The 17,832-nt window shown below is 40.7% G+C and overlaps 2 protein-coding genes across 2 annotated transcripts; one reads left to right on the top strand and one right to left on the bottom strand.

Moving 5' to 3' along the window:
- Nucleotides 1-370: 370 nt before the first annotated feature.
- cnih4 (cornichon family member 4) lies at nt 371-7,414 on the bottom strand. The gene is made up of 5 exons (XM_068570614.1): nt 7,339-7,414; nt 6,382-6,450; nt 6,083-6,195; nt 5,521-5,661; nt 371-5,374 (listed from the first exon to the last, which is right to left on the bottom strand). The coding sequence occupies exons 1-5, from the start codon at nt 7,405-7,407 to the stop codon at nt 5,347-5,349; spliced, it is 420 nt and encodes a 139-aa protein (XP_068426715.1). The 5' UTR covers nt 7,408-7,414; the 3' UTR covers nt 371-5,346.
- Nucleotides 7,415-8,284: 870 nt separating this feature from the next.
- On the top strand, nt 8,285-17,811 carry gprc6a (G protein-coupled receptor, class C, group 6, member A). Its single transcript, XM_068569803.1, has 6 exons — nt 8,285-8,481; nt 11,949-12,237; nt 14,647-15,450; nt 15,590-15,805; nt 16,063-16,186; nt 16,799-17,811. The coding sequence occupies exons 1-6, from the start codon at nt 8,285-8,287 to the stop codon at nt 17,809-17,811; spliced, it is 2,643 nt and encodes an 880-aa protein (XP_068425904.1).
- The last annotated feature ends 21 nt before the right edge of the window (nt 17,812-17,832 follow it).

Raw genomic sequence — 17,832 nt, 5'->3', positions numbered from 1 at the left:
CACTTGATCTATTTTTAAAACAGTATTACAATAATTGTGAATATGATCAAATATGTTCTTCAATGCCCTTTTTTATGACAAAAACACTAACGCTCACACTAATACTGGCACAAAAAAAAACAAGACAAAAATGTCCTTTGAAAAAAAACAACTTTCCCTTAATTTTTCTTTGTTTTCCTCACCTTCCACCTCTCTTCAGTCAATGGTTTTTTCATCAGACAATGACAGGATAACATTTTATGTGGAATAAGTTTGACCAAAATTACAGAATTAGTGGTTTGGCTAGACTTGGTTTAAGTATTTATTATAATATAATGAAAAACGACATTTGACACATGATTAGGATTAAATAAAAATGCTATATAAAACTAACCGCCAATTACTCCTCGTGGCCCTAACTTTTGCCAAGAAAACTGTCCTCATGAACTGGAAATTAAGGAATAACATACATATCACAGTATTACAATAATTGTGAATATGATCAAATATGTTCTTCAATGCCCTTTTTTATGACAAAAACACTAACGCTCACACTAATACTGGCAAAAAAAAAACAAGACAAAAATGTCCTTTGAAAAAAAAAAACTTTCCCTTAATTTTTCTTTGTTTTCCTCACCTTCCACCTCTCTACAGTCAACGGTTTTTTCATCAGACAATGACAGGATAACATTTTATGTGGAATAAGTTTGACCAAAATTACAGAATTAGTGGTTTGGCTAGACTTGGTTTAAGTATTTATTATAATATAATGAAAAACGACATTTGACACATGATTAGGATTAAATAAAAATGCTATATAAAACTAACCGCCAATTACTCCTCGTGGCCCTAACTTTTGCCAAGAAAACTGTCCTCATGAACTGGAAATTAAGGAATAACATACATATCACAGTATTACAATAATTGTGAATATGATCAAATATGTTCTTCAATGCCCTTTTTTATGACAAAAACACTAACGCTCACACTAATACTGGCAAAAAAAAAAACAAGACAAAAATGTCCTTTGAAAAAAAAAAACTTTCCCTTAATTTTTCTTTGTTTTCCTCACCTTCCACCTCTCTACAGTCAACGGTTTTTTTCATCAGACAATGACAGGATAACATTTTATGTGGAATAAGTTTGACCAAAATTACAGAATTAGTGGTTTGGCTAGACTTGGTTTAAGTATTTATTATAATATAATGAAAAACGACATTTGACACATGATTAAGATTAAATAAAAATGCTATATAAAACTAACCGCCAATTACTCCTCGTGGCCCTAACTTTTGCCAAGAAAACTGTCCTCATGAACTGGAAATTAAGGAATAACATACATATCACACACTGGAAAAACCTACTGATTCAACACATTTTAATGGAAAAATCGAACCTCTGTCATTTATAATACAGAACACCACTCCATGTGGTTATCCGCCACTCTGTTTTTACAAACATAACACCACCCAGTCTACTAATACTCATATTTTTGTTTTTTAGCCTGAAACCCACGTACATGCATATACGCATACATATCAATCTACCCTCAACTATTAAATAATACACACACACACACACACACACACACACACACACACACACACACACACACACACACACACACACACCTTCTTCTCTCACGGACAAACACAATACTTATATACACTAAATCTATGATGTCTTGTTGGCCTGTATCTCACTGTTTTGTTGCTCTGTGGATGTTATGTCTATGTATTGTCTTTGTTTTGCTTGTGCAATAAAAAAATTGGAAATAAATTAAAAAAAGATTAAATAAAAACAAAATCCCAAAATTAAGAGAGAAAACACTTTGACACAACTAAAACTAAAAAAGGACTCAAAACTAAACTTGATTCGGGACTAAAGGTTAGAGTAGCCCAAAATGTCCTAATTTGCCTCACAGGGCACACATACAATATCCTCTGTCCCGATGTAACCATAGTATATGCCATAGTAGTACCCAGTTCCCAGTCCGGACTATACTTGGGGTTAAAAGGGCCTAAGATAGATTATACCCCAGGTATATTATGGCCTAGAGGCCAATTTATACATATATTTGCAATAAATGATTCTGATTCTTTAAAGAAGGATTTAAGGATTTAAACCTGTAAAAAGCCATTAACATGGCAAGACAATCAGAGGAGATAAAAAAAAAGCAACAAAACACACTGAGGAGTGATGCCAGTAGTGTAGTGCAGATGGATGCAGCCACTGTGGAGAGAGTGTTTGAAGGCAGGAAACAAAAAGAGAAGCCCAAGTTAAACAAATACAAACGTGAGGGAGCAAAGCCACACTTCAGCGGCCAGTGTAAACATTCACATAGTTCCCAATGCTACAAATGTGGTGGCTCACCTCACCCTAGACATGAGTGCCCAGCCAACAATGCAAAGTGTCATTCATGTGGGAAAGGTCACTTTCACCGTGTCTGTCGTGCAGGCGAGAATGTGGACAATATTGAGATGGAGGAGGAGGATGAAAGTTTCTTCCTGGGTTCTGTGACGTCCGACAAAGCTGCATGGACCGCTAACATAGAAATAATGAACATCACAATCAGGTTTAAACTTGACACAGAAGTGGATTCTTTGTTATCTTAAAAGGGAATTTGTGGTATTGTTCAATGTTACGCATAACAGTTGATTGACATGTATGTTTAACCAATAGGTTGTCCTATGTTGGTAGACTGTGGACCAACAAGATGAGGGAGTGAATGTGTGGGGTGGGGGTCAGATACGGAGTAAGCAGGGGAATAAACATGTCAGCTTTAGTACATAGTCCGTCTCACGCGCATTCTTAAGCAAACTCGACAAAAAGTATGTAATACGACAATTGGAGTTTCTTCTTCAAACCTAAAGTGTGTTGAGGTTTGGTGTGTTTTACTTTGGGATTATGCCAACATAACAGTGAGGTTATAAATATTTCACTCAGCTAGTTTTTTCTTCTCATAATGAAAGACCTTCCAGGAATTAATTGACTAGTTTTGGGGAGGAAACAAACACTGTGACAAAATTACTACAATGATTGAACCGTTGACATAAAATGTATTGAACCCCAAAGCTACAAGGGGAGAATAGGAAGTAAAAGTGGACATGCTTCAGACAAACAACTTGTCTTTCATTTTTATTTACGAAACATCACATCCTCCCCCCCCTCCAAAAAATACTGCATAATACAGTTAAATTTGAATCAGACATGAACTTGTTGACCCCACTGAAGTGAGAAATGGCTCTAGAGTACCTGCACACATTACAGAGCAGCTGTGAATGCACTGAACAGTCCTGACTGCTCTGCTACACTCAACCAAAATAAAGAGCACATGCACACCTTTGTGGTCCCAAAGCAACGCTGAGACACATGCTAATCAGGGGACTGTCTGACTTTGACATAAATTATGTGTTCAATGCAAAGGTCATTCAGTAAATACAACTTCATTCCAACACTGAGGTCACATCCAATTATTCAATTCAAACTGCCACTCATACGATCATTTCTTTTCAGACAGAATAGAACAACCTTTCTGAACACTTAAGTCTTCGAGTTCAGAAAGCATCCAGCTTTGTGAGCCTCATCCTGATGTCATGGGCTGAGCTGTGGTTGGTGATTGGGATGGAGTGAGATGCAGGGAGTCAGAATAGGCTTACTCATGTGATGGTCACTTGTGCACAATAACAGAGTTTTCTTTACACTTCAACACCATCATAAACCTCCGATTACAGCATTTCATTTTGAAAACTTTTGATACTTTAACTAAATATAATGTAAACTGTGGAACTTCATGAAAGTGAAGGAGCATTGGACTAGAAAGACCGCAATAACTACATCCAACGGTAGGTGATTGTTAATGTGCATACACAGATTAAAGGGGATGAAAATGATGTGGATCGCTTGGTAAGTACTTCACAGTGAGCAGATCAACAGAACACGTATCAGAAGGAGTGTTGTCCAACACAATGTACACTCTTATCTCATGGGTTTTTCTCAACCCATGGTAGTTGTAGGTAAATTTGTTGAAATTATTTTATCGTTTATGTTTTGGATTGTATTCAATTTTAATTATTTGTTACTGTAACTCTTTTACTGTCAAAACACTTTGTATATGTGTTTTTGAAAAGGTGCTAAAAATTACATTCACAGCAAATAGCACTAAGGGATTACTTTACTTGGGGGAGAAATAAGAAAAGGCACAACTGGAGAGAAAAGAAAACCTGATGAATGAAAGGCCAATCAGAGAGCTCTGACTGAGCCCATATTTAGCATGCTCAGTCGCTGATAAGCATTGATGTTGCCAGACATGGCTGAGCTACAGGTGACAGTATACTGTAGTCCAGATGTGTCAGGACTGTGAGTACGCTTGTGGCCAATGAACACTGAACAGTGCACCATGTCCTTATAACAGCTTCATAAACTGATGGAAACAGTCAAACAGGGAGCTAACTGACACACAGCTGAACTCTGGGGCCCTGAGCATAATGAGGTCATATGCAGAGGCTCAATGTCTGTTTGGTAACACACACAGCCGCTACAGCACAAGATGATCGGCAGCAGGTCAATGCAACCTCAGACGTGGTCAAGAGGGTTAGTTGTTCAAACCAAAAACCCGAATGGGGAGGAAATGGTACAGAGTGGAATGATTGTTGGTGCCAGACATGTTTGTTGAACTATCTGCTGATCTTGGGTATCATCAGTCTCTGGAGTTAACAGAGAATGTTTTGAATCGCGAACAAAATTGAAAGTCCAATGAGTTACATATGTTGAAAAGTATCTCTGAGCACACATTGCATGGAAACGCTTCAGCAGAAGACCACACCAAGACCCAGTACGTGTCACAACAAGACATCATTTGTTTTGAGGTTTGAAGCACCATTGGCATTTTTGTGGCTTTGGTTAACACACTCAAGATCTCCACCAGATAGACCAAAGAATATTATTCAGTGTTGTACTTGTTGTAATATCAGACTTTTTCTGGTTCTGGTACTTGCTCACTTTAGTATGAAAATGTCTAATATTTCTTACAGACACTGTGTCGATGTTTTTACTCACTATTGCATATAGAGGTTAAAAAAATACCTCATTACTTATCCTCTTCACAGTAACACACAGCGCTTGTTGTAGGAGATATTTGAATGATGGTACTGAAGTGCTAAATGGTTAAATGTCAACCTCAGTATTAAAAAATTGAAAACTCTGGGATTCTGACCACACAAATAACAGCTTGGAGCTCAGTAAGACATCAGTAACAGTAAACTTCTTCTCTGCTGTTTGGAAAGATTGTATGCATACACTATAGGAGCAGGGTCAGGGGAGACAGGAAAGCCTGGACGTCGGGAATCTGGCAGCTTGCGAGATGCTTCAGTCGTTGATCAGAGCGAGGATCATGCTGGACAAAAAAGGGAGGGAAGGATATATATTAATTCAGAACAGACAATGTACAGCCACCTCTCTTATACAGGCTGTAAGATAAATGGTGAAGGCCTTGAACATGTCACGAAACGTCAGCGTGTTTGTAGATGCTCTTGCTCTCACCTATACAAATAAATGAAGAAGCAGAGCAGGTGGTAACCCAGTTTAATCATCGCCTCCTTCATGTGGGACTTGAGCTGACCTCGATTGTGGATCTCAGTGGGGTCAAACACACCCATGTTTCCCATTGGAACCTTCACATACCTGCAGGGACAAGAAGAGTGATGTTAGTAGCCTGACTGCATCCTCAGTGAGAAACCAATCTGTGTTATTACCCACTAAAAACCCTGCGATATGGATATCGCCTTCACAGACTACATAATTTTTATATCAGTGTCCAAATATAAAATGACATTATATATCTCCCTAGAATTTAATTGATAGAACAGATATAATTTAGATAATCCAGTGAATAAAATAGAAATATCTAATATATCATGTAAAAGGTGGTTCTACTTATTGATTTGCTTCCATTGGTCTAATTCACCTTGAGATATTAATGGTATTCCTGCTGCAGTAGAAACTGCAAAGCTAATTATCTCTTGTAGCACAGACTATATGTGTATATATACATATACTGCAGTGCTGGAGTAGGGACAAAGCAGTGGCAGCAGTATGAGCAGACCTATAAATATTCCAGGCTGCTACAGGCAGGTTGAGGAGGAAGATGAACCAGTGCATGGAGACCAACATCAACATAGTGGTGAGACTCTGGCCAATCATCTCTGGAATTACCCACTGCAAACAGAATACCAAACATATAAACATCAAAATAAAACTTCTCTCTGTAAAACCTAAAACTCATCTTTAGCAATTGCATAGCATGTGTCATAAAACCATTATTTAAAACAAGTCAATATCAAATAAAAGAGTAGCATCTATATGTATGTCCGCTGACAGTACTAATCCACACTAATGACTTACTTTGTTTAGCTTGGAGCAGCAAGCTCTAGCATTGATGTAGTCACATTCTAGATCAGACAGGGTGATAATCTGAGTGTAAAGTCAAGGTGCCACAAACTGCTGGAAATCTTGTTAAAATAATAAAATCTATTTTTCATGTCATGGTCCTCATTCCCTGCTTATTAATGGAGCTGATCTCCATTCAACTTGACACAAAAGACACATGACAGACAAGATGTTGTACAAATTTGCTTTGTACTGATTTCTAGTAACTTTAAAGCGTTGACCATATCCAATTGACAGTGACGTCCTTGTAAAAATTACAGAAAATGATATATGCTTACACTTTGGTTTTACACAGGACGACGGAATTTACTTCATTAGACTGTTCCGATCACTACTTTTGTACATTAATTTTAGTCCATCGATGGTTTACTTTAATACACACCAACGACAAAAACACAAATCGAACCCGTCAGAATTTGACAGCAGAGTCGTACAGTATTGACATGGTTATTAAGAGAAATACTACGTTAAGCTACAGTGTTGGTACATTGTTATTACAAAAGATGTTGTAATAACTTGTAATTATTATGTATTAAAAAAATCAGTTACGGCTCTCAACACATTACATTGTCATTTAAAAGGACGTAGAAGTTGCCGTATCACCAACAAATACAGAGGGAACGCTAACAAACTAAATGTTTGTTTTTATCTCCTGTATATTTAAAGCTTCCCATGCAACCTCACATTTTGTTTTAACGTTCCCAGTTATTCTGGCGTTAAAACAGCTTCTTCTTAACCCAGTTTACGCTAGCCTGTCACTGACTCTGTAACGTTCACAAGGTGGCTAACCGGTTTGCTAGTTAGCGTTAATATACTAAAAGAAAAAAGTAATTGATACGAGTTTTCGGCCAGCGAGCCGCTTTGATCAATACGCTCGATGTCCATCAAAAAATACATTTCCGAAAAGGATACAAAGTACACCGAGAGAAAAATAAGTGCACAGCAGTCCACAAGTGATAGAATGAACACTGCCGCCTCCATTTTTCTTCTTCCGTTCGTGATTTGTTTTCATTTCCGGACAATTTCTGACCCTGTGCTGTGCCCACAGTGACACATCTTTTATCTCAGTCCTGCCATCTAGCGGATTGGAATGGAGCTTTTTTTTTCCTCCAAACTTTGTAAAAGATGACGGACAATAGTAGAAGAATATAAAACGATGTTAAATTAAAACAGAGATATATGAACGAAGGCTTGGTTTGGTTGAGAACAAATGGTTCACACAGACATGATATTCAGGTATCGACAATGTAATATGTATCTAGTAGAAATTGCTATAACCAGTAATCGCATTCAGGCTTTGATCTACCCAGTGCTTTGGTTATGTGTTTTTCTGTTCCATCATCAAATCATTCTCATAATATTTCCTATTTAAAAACTGTAATTTTTGTTGTCGATATTAAGTTTTAACAATTGTAAAGTTAATACAAATACTATACAATAAAGTAAACAGCGCATGCTAATCTGTTCATGTCATAGACGTCTTAAAAGTGGTTAATATTGTGTGTTCGCAGGTAATCCAGGTGTGTTTGTGCAGTTTTTAAAAAAAGAGGTGGCCCGTATACTCATATTTTCACTCAGCTAAATTGTTGCTCATGCACAACAACAAATATGATGAACGCTGGTTCAGCAGAACAGAGTACTGGTACGTGGGTAGGGCTGCAGGGGTGAATATGAGAATAGTAAACTGTGAAGGAGGACGCAAGAGGGATTTTTTTTTTAGCCTAATAACAATGCTGACAAAGGAGAGTATCACTCTGCTGGAGGTGAAAACCGCAGATAGACCAGGTAGAAAAGAGGAGGGAGGGGGGAAAAGAGTTCAGACACGAAACAGAGACAGACAGCAGAAAAGAGTATGACCATGGTCACTTTTTTTATTTATTTGCACATAACACTTAACCTTATCATTCTGGAAACAGGACATGGATACCAGAAGGATATCAGAATTCTGGGAGCTACAGCCCCTGGAGATATCATCATTGGAGGAATCTTTCCCATTCATGAAGACGTAGTCAAAGAAAACAACTCATTTGCACCACAACTACAGCCATGTATCAGGTGAGATTATTCAGCCCAATGCAATAAATGATAAACTGACCATCCTTTTCACTTCCCTTTTCACCTTATTTTAAGAAGAGAGTTTAGTCCTGTGAGTAACAAGATAAAATCACATTCAATGGTGAAAGAAGTTATCAAAGCCTTTACTTTGTTAAAAGTAGGAATAGCACAATACAAAAATAAATACTCCATAAAAGTAGAATCCTGCACTAAAACGTTATTAAACTGGTGATATGTTTATTTAGAAATTCCTAATCTGCGTATAACTATTACAAACAGATACAAATGTAGTAGAGTAAAATACAATATCTACCTATATATATATATATATATATATATATATATATATATATATATATATATATATATATATATATATATATATGTATATATATATATATATATATATATATATATATATGTGTATATATATATATATATATATATATATATATATATATATATATATATATATATATAAAGGCAGGTACATTATTATGGTATATAAGTGTAATATATTATGAAGTAAAATGTAGTAGTAGCAAAACAATATTCAATAGACTACATCAGTATTATACCGCAATAAATCTTATTGCATATTGTAAGTATTAAGTCCACAAAAAACACATTATCTATCTGTACACTTTGAGGCATTGACAAAATTTAAAAAAAACGCATTTCCTCCATTATATGATCATAAAACTGATTTACGGCAGCTGACCTGTTGTAACAACAATTAGTGTTCCCAAGAAATGTAGCTCCACCCACTCAGCTTGTCAGCTTCTCAACGAGTGCCGGCACTTGAGCGGCGCCTGCCACTGATTCCCGGCCAACACGTCGCTTAGTCACCACTGAGTCGCCGCTCTCCTGGCACCTGGTTGATGCCTGCCACACGCTTGCCACAGACTCGCCGCTGCCAGTGATCGCACTCGCTGTCTCCCCTGTTGGGGTTAATAGTGAGACTTAAGGTTCCACAGAGGGCAAGAATACACCCTGGTCTCAATGGAAGTGATGGTAGTCCACCCTGATCTTCCTGTAAAAAAACAAATTAAAAAATAGTTCCGGGTTGTTCCTTGTGGGCAAAGGACTGTAAGAGGCAGGTAGTGTAGGAACCTGTCTGTTGAGAGGGAGGGGTCGGTCAGGGAAGGTGAAGGTGAAGGAGGGAGAGGAGGAGGGGGACATGGAGGAAGAAGGAGCTTACGGGTGGTCAGACCAGATGCTTCACAGCAGCTGTCAGTGGGTGGTGGAATCGCCTGAGAGAGGCTACAGTGAGGATGCCAGGGACGCCGGCTCGAATCCCATGTCAACGCTAACCACTGTTTCTCTGGAGAATGGGAGCAACACCAGCGGCCGGCGCACCGTTACAACCCCTATGGTGAAAACGCCCAAGTATTCTGGTAGGTCAACCTTCCTGGCCCAATTTCAAGTGTTATCTCATGTCCATGAAGACAATCGCTCTCCAGCTGGCGCTGTGCCTCACAGACGATACTCTTTCTTGTCTGCTGTTGCGTAACTAACATGCGCTGGTGAGGTCATTGCAGAGACTGTTTGGACAGTGCTTGCAGCCTGAGTTGCAGTGAAACAAGTTAAATAATCGCTGCAGGAAACCGGGGAGCCGATAGCTAACGACGTGGAGAGCTTGTCGCAGAGGGCTTACATTTACACACCTACCAGAGCGCAGAGCAAGCTGGCACGTGATCATTTCACCACTATCTACCAGACGGAGTTGCGTATGAAGGTGCAGCTGCAACACCCACAGTCTCTGTAGGCTGTTTTGGATATGGCTGTGGAGAAAGAGAATGTGGGGAGTATAGGGACCGAGGACTAGCAAAGGGGAGGGCCACCTGCTGTGACTGCTGCAATGGGAAGACCCTCAGAGGAAGAGAGACCTGCATTGTTGACTGAAGTAACGGAGCTGATCAGGGCTGTGTTGCTTCAACAAACAAACCAGCCACTCCCCCATGGCCACTCCCCCATGTATGCCGGTCGGCATACATGGGGGAGTGCTTATTTTCTTATGTGTTCTGTTTTTCTGACCTCTTGTCAGAATTAATTTAGAAACTCAAGTTGATTTTTGTTTGTTCGATTAGAGAGGAATAGAACGTCAGGTTGTGTGCAGGGAGCTGCAATCAGTCGGGAGCTGCAGACAGTGATGGGTTGGTGGACAGATTTCACCGCACCTCGGGTCAGTAGTTTGCCATTCTCACTGCCAAGCTTCAGTCTGACTAGGACAAGCATCTGTCTTTGGTGCTCATTGCGTGTCGCTCTGAAGTTCAGGAGTCAGGAGTGAGGGAACGAGGACAGCACTTTCGGGCTGGGTAACTGGTGTGAGGCTAAAACCCGGAGCGAAAGAAGGGTTGGTGCCCAAAGCTGGACAGCTAATGGGCCGGCCCTGCAAAGTCTTGGAGAGGGCAGGTGAAGTCGGCTACAGGGTGCAACTCCCACCCAAGAGACGGAAAGTGGTGCTGCAAAGAGACCGTCTCGCCTCGTACAGAGGGGTCGCGTCTCCACCGGCATCAAGGGCACAGTGGAGCGTTCTGCAACGTTCCTCCAACACACACTCCCAAGAGGCCCAGGGCAGGGGTCTTCCGGCAAAGTTCGAGGCAAAGTTCTATAGAAGTAGAAAAAAAGACGTCCTTGAGAAGAAAGAAGTGTGCTTTTTTTTCTTTTTTCATGTGGGGTCCATCTTTGTAGTAAAGTGTTTCGGGTTGTCATTTGTGGTCAAGGGACAGGCGTCTGTTGTGGTAAGAGGGGTCAGTCAGGAGCCCCTCACTCTCTCCGGCCAATCACAGGGAATCACAGGCAGCATGCTTGTTGGTAAAGTTGTGGCCTGTGATTGGTGGAGCGGGGGGGAGGCGGGTGGTTACGAAGGAAGTGACGTTGTGTTATGTGAGTGTTGGGGATGCCAAGTGAGCTTGTTAGCTGTTCCATGTGAGCTACTGTTAGCGAAAAGCCCCGTTTGCATGACTGAGAACTTTTGTGCAATAAACCTGCAAGTTAAGGAAAAATAACATAATTCTTTATTAGTCTCTCAGTGGGGAAATTACAGGATTACAGCAGCACTGCTCACAAGTAAATAAAGATTTTTTTAAAATTAAGTAATATAAATAAACAGTAGAAAGGTAATAAAACTAAGTAAAAAATTAGTAGTGAAAAGAATATTTAATATACAGAGGAAATACAAATATATAGATGGACTAACAAATACACAGATGGAATAAAAAAAATGTATAAAAGTACTTAAATGTTGTAGATATTGCACCAGGAGATGAATTAAAGTGTTCAGAGTGCTTAAGTGATTTGTGTTTACAAGTGTTCAGTGTGTTCAGAGTGGTTCGTGGCCTACTGGGGGCTGAGCTTGTTCTGCAGCCAGACAGCAGCAGGGAGAAAGAAAACCAACATCTGTGAGTCATTACTGTGAACAGCAGTATTAATTAATGAATGATGACACTTCACTGTTTGCACAGGTTAGAAGAAAGAAACCTGGTGAGGGCGCTGGCTATGATCAATGCTGTAGAGATCATGAATAAATCACCTCTGCTGGCTGATGTTAACATCACTCTGGGTTACCACATAATGGACTCCTGCTCTGATGTCAGCACAGCTTTAAGAGCCACAGCAGACTTCATCCAGTGGACTGACTGCTACACCCGAAGCAACACTTGTGAGCAGCCAGTCATGGCTGTTGTAGGGGCCTCGCTCTCTGAAACATCCATCGCCATTGCCAGGCAACTGACTCTCAAGATGATTCCTCAAGTAAGTAGCCAGTAACATGGAAAGGCAGTAGAGTCAGGGAGGGTGTGGGTAGGAATCCAGCAGTTGAATGCCAAAGTGTTGGCTGTTACGAATCACATCACTGCTGAATAGGAACATAACCAGTTGCAACTTCTCAGAGTCCACGTTAATTTTGGACAGTTATCACAGAAAGATCCTATTTATTGTTTTATTGGAAATGACCTGCATGTAAACATCATTGTTCTGTTTTCTGGCAATGTGATAAAGTGTACATTTACAATATGAATTGATTGAATTATAAAAAAAATCATTTCGAAACGATTCAAAACGTGACCATGTTAGTTGTTTGATTGGTCCGTCCGTCCAACACTTTTGTCCAGAACAACATTAACGACCACTGATTAGATTTATATCAAATTAAATATGCATGTAAACTTTTTTGACCTTGGAAACAGTACATTTAACAAATAACACATAATGTAGGCTCAAAGGCCGACACCTATAGCTTTTTAACTAATTTCAAGGTCTTCAAGAGCCACTGTTGCTTAGTGGTAGAGCAGGGGCGTCCTTCAATCAGAGGACCAGCGGTTTAATAAACGGTTCAATCCCGCTCCGCAAGTCAATGTTGATGTGTCCTTGGGCAAGACCCTTAATCACAAATTGTCCCGCAAGCTATGGCTACAGTGGATGAATGTTGTATGAATGTTAATTAGAGTCCTGTTGGGCAGATGGCCTGATTGATCTTTGACTGTCCATTCTAATATATATATTTTTTACCACCTTTAAAAAAGTCTAACAAAGATAAACACTCTAATAGTAATTTTAACTTGTCATCAATAATGAATGCCACTTCATCATAATGTCAAGTTGTTGGGGGTAGATGTGCATGTCTGGTTCTGGGCAAATATTAAAGATAATAATTTATATCGATAAAAATTTATATTTATAAATCACCATTCAATATTAATAATAGCTTAGCACCAAAATCATATTGGTGCAGTAGCTCCAAAAAGGCCCTACTGCATTCCAACTCTGGCTGCTGTTTTAAAGGACTTGCTTTACCAGGTCACTCCACTCAATAAGCTAGATTGCTTCTAGCGTAGCGGCAATAATGTTTCACCTGCAATGTCACAAAATAAAGTCATTAAAATCTCACAAAAAACCTGAAATGTCCATAAAATATATAACACGTGTCAGTGTCCTCCTGGCTGCTTTGTCTCATCTAGCAGAGACGTCTGCAAAAACAAAATTACACTATAGTGTTCTTGTTGAGCAAAATTAAGTGACAGTCAGTTCGGAGGCTGAAATCACTAAGGCTATATCAAATGTCATTTTAATGTCCCATTTTATATCATCATCCTAAAAAGAAGTGAAAACCTTTGTGTATAAATGTAATTTGTGATGTTGTTACATAGTGCCGTTAATGTTTCTGTAAGCTATTAATAATGATAATTTAAATATCACAATTACCAAATAATAGGGGCTGCATGGTGGTGTAGTGGCTAGCACTGACGCCTCAAAGCAAGAGGTGCCGGGTTTTGGATCCCGGTCTGGACGGGGTTCGGATACTGATCCTCCTGTGTGGAGTTTGCATGTTTTCCTTGTGGCAGTGTGGGTTCTTTCCGGGTTCTCCAGCTTCCTTCCGCAGTCCAAAGACATGCAGTTTATGTCAATTAGACTCTAAATTGCCCGTAGGTGTAAATGTGAGCATGAATGGTTGTCTGTCTATATGTCTGCCCTGTGATGGACTGGCGACTTGTCCAGGGTGTACCCTGCCTTCGCCCCTTGACAGATGGGATCAGCTCCAGCGCCCTGCTACCCTAATGAGGATAAGTGGTTTGGATAATGGAATGGCGCGCCAGCTTTGCCAGTATGGGGAGTCTCCCCGCATGAACTTAACCACTCTGTGGGCAAAATGTCTTTGCCACTATTTTCAGCTGTGAGTCCCCATGTGTCCCAATATTAAGTGTGAAATGATCAACCAAACCAGAGTATACATTCACAGATCTACATACAGATTACTCAAGAAGACATTTTTACAGATATGGTCAAGATAGCCTAAGTAGGCTAAAGGAACTCTATGCATCCTATTGTCTAAACCACAGACTGTATAGGTTAATAGTGAAGCACCAGAAATAGACAAAACACAAGTTTGACCCTTAAAACAATGAGTTTATTAGAGGTAAGTTGCAACTCAAGCCCGAAACGAAGCTGTGATTGTATAATGTACTGCAAATCTAGGATCAGTTTTCTGTAATACATTTTTGACATGGTTAACGTACAATGCATAATCAGGCTGACAATTATTATCTACCTGGGGATGGAGCTCATAGTTGTCACCCTAACTTATTGGCCACAAAGTCCATATGTTTTCTTGATACTTATACTTATTCTAACTGGAAAAGACATGACTGCCTTTCTTTTCTCCAGATCAGTTATTCATCAACTGCGGTTATTCTCAGTGATAAGAGCCGCTTCCCTGCCTTCATGAGGACCATTCCTAATGATCAGCATCAGACAGCCGCCATGGTCAGTCTGCTCAGCACCTATGGCTGGAACTGGGTGGGAATAGTTACAACCGATGGAAATTACGGCCAATCAGCTCTTGAACACTTTGTGTCCCAGGCGTCTGAAAAGGGGATCTGTGTGGCCTTCAAATCAATCCTACCTCAATCTGTAACCAGTCACGATGTCTGCTCTGCTATTATGCAGACTGCCAGCACCATCTGCAAGAATCCCAAGGTACAGGTTATTGTGTCTTTTGCGAAGCCGACTCACATGATGTACCTATACCAAGAGCTTAAGAATCAGACGCTGAGAGCAGGACAGAACATGGAAACAATGAGAAGAGTCTGGTTGGCCAGTGACAACTGGTCCTCCTCCAGCTCTGTGAAAGGAAACATAACTCTGGAGGACATTGGACACATTATGGGCTTTACGTTCAAAAGTGGAGACCTGTCGTCATTCAGTGAGTACTTGAGCAGACTGGAGGCAGCTGGACCTGACTACATAAGGAATAACACATTCTTGCAGGAGTTCTACATGCATCTAAATGCCAGTAAAGATTCTGGAGAGACTGAGCAGGTGTCTAAAGCTGTGAACAGACTTAGAGAACATACTCATGCTGGCACTATCTTCAGTGTTGAGATGGCTGTGAGCGCCATCGCTCAAGCTGTGGTGTCAATCTGCAGGAGCAGGGATTGCAAAACACCAGCCAAAATGCAACCATGGGAGGTAAAGAACTAAGGAGGGGACTGGATTAAATTAACTGATGGCCTTCTCATGTATAGTCAATAGCGGGTTATCCCCGCAAATAGTGTGGTTTTATTGTCTTAGGTACTGACCTGATAATTAATTGTTTTTTTTCCTGTAGGTACTGAAAGCTCTTTGGATGCAAGAGTTTAAATTCAGAAAACATAGCTATAAGTTTGACAGCAGAGGAGACATAAACCTGGGCTATGACGTGACAATGTGGAGGTCAGATGGAGGGAACATCAATGTTCGTGATGTTGTGGCTGAGTATCACCCACACAGCAACAACCTCACCCACACCAACCACAGCTCCACCCAACAGTTCTGGGACCTGAAGGTCAGCCCTCATTCAGCTGTCATTTTGTGTACACACACGCGCGCACATGCATACACACACCCCAGTGTGTTTACTCAAAATATTAAGACCATTAAAGCTGACTTAAGCAATACTTAAAAGTAGTATTTGAGTTTTAATATACAGTGTAATCAACAATAAATTGTACAGAATGCAGTACAATCAATCTGATTTACTATACAAGATAAATAAGCAACAAACAATGACGTAATCTCACAGCCTCTTCCTGCTCTTCTCAGCAAATCATCTCGAAATGCTCCAATAGCTGTGTCCCTGGACAGTTCAAGAAAACAGCTGAAGGTCAACACACTTGTTGTTATGAGTGCATCAACTGTACTGCAAACTACTACTCTAATAACACAGGCAAGACTCTCTCACACACTCACACGCACGCGCGCACACACACACACACACACACACACCACACACACACACACACACACACACACACACACACACACACACACACACACACCTGAATAGGAGTGTGTATGTTGGATGCCTATATTCAAAATCAGGTTCAATTCAATTCAGTTTATTTTGTATAGCCTAAAATCACAAATACAAGATTTGTAAAGATAGTAAAACCCCTTTAACAGGGAAAAAAAGGGAAGAAACCTGAGCAAGAGCAACAGAGGAGGATCCTCGGGATCCTTCTCCCCAGATGAACAGATGCAATAGATGTCATGTGACCAGAATAAGCAACGTAACAGAGTTGCAACACATTACGTAAATATGACAGAAATGATTTATATAATGAGTAGTAGGCATGGACCACGATCCAAATAGCCACAGTCCAGGTCAGCGGAAGAGGTAGAGAGAAGGGGCATCAGCAGGAACAGCCACTGTCCATTGTAGCATGCAGGACCGGTTCCAGACAGCTACGGTCCATGCCGGTTAACTGAAAGTATGGAATTCTCTTGGCATAGAGTCAAATAATTTCCTATTGTGCTTGTGCTCCTCTCATCCCTGCAGATATGGACCAATGTCTAAACTGTGACACAAACACAGAGTGGTCTCCTGATGGCAGCTCCAGCTGCATCCCCAAAGCCCTGCTCTACTTCTCTTGGCGGGACGGCTTCGCTGTGGTGCTTCTAACCTTTTCTGCCCTGGGCATTCTCCTGGCTCTGCTGGTGTCAGCTCTGTTTCTACATCAGCGTGACACCCCTGTTGTGAAGGCTGCAGGAGGGCCACTGAGCCAGGTCATACTGTTCTCTCTTGTCATCAGTTACATAAGTGCCATGCTGTTTGTAGGCCGTCCCAATAGTTTCCAGTGTAAGGCTCGACAGGTGCTGTTTGGCATCAGCTTCACTCTGTGTGTCTCCTGCATCCTGGTCAAGACCCTGCAGATCCTGCTTGCATTCCAGGTGGACCCTGAGATACAGGAGGTTCTGCGGAGGCTCTACCAGCCTTACGTCATCATCAGCATCTGTGTGGCCATACAGGCAGCTACTTGCCTTAGCTGGCTGCTGCTAAAAAGCCCATTTAATGACGTCATCAGGCAGCCAACCACTCTACTGGAGGACTGTCATGAGGGCTCATATTTGGCCTTTGGGGTGATGTTGGGCTATATAGCTGTCTTGGCTTTCGTGTGTTTCATCTGCGCCTTCAAAGGGCGTAAATTGCCACAGCAGTACAACGAGGCAAAGTTCATCACCTTCAGCATGCTGCTCTACCTCATCTCATGGCTGCTTTTTGTTCCTGTCTATGTCACCACTTCAGGAGTGTACCTGCCGGCTGTCGAGATGGTGGTAATTCTCATCTCTAACTACGGCATCCTCAGTTGTCATTTCTTCCCAAAGTGTTACATAATCCTTTTTAAGAAGGAACACAACACCAAGAGTGCTTTCAGGAAAAAGCTGTATGAATATTCCAGCAAAACCACAGACTCTGTGTCTGTGATAACAAACTACAGAGAAGGGACTAGCTGCATCACTTTGCACAGAGGCTCAATCAAACTCTGCCTTAGAAGAAGCATTAGCATATAAACTTCCATTATTGTAAAAGGG

Source organism: Clinocottus analis, unplaced genomic scaffold (assembly GCF_023055335.1).
Source record: "Clinocottus analis isolate CAN_PGR_092001 unplaced genomic scaffold, fCliAna1.0.p SCAF_9, whole genome shotgun sequence".
Classification (NCBI taxonomy): Eukaryota; Metazoa; Chordata; class Actinopteri; order Perciformes; family Cottidae; genus Clinocottus; species Clinocottus analis.
The sequence above is the reverse complement of the archived record's forward strand: the minus strand, read 5'-3'. Positions and strand labels throughout refer to the sequence as shown.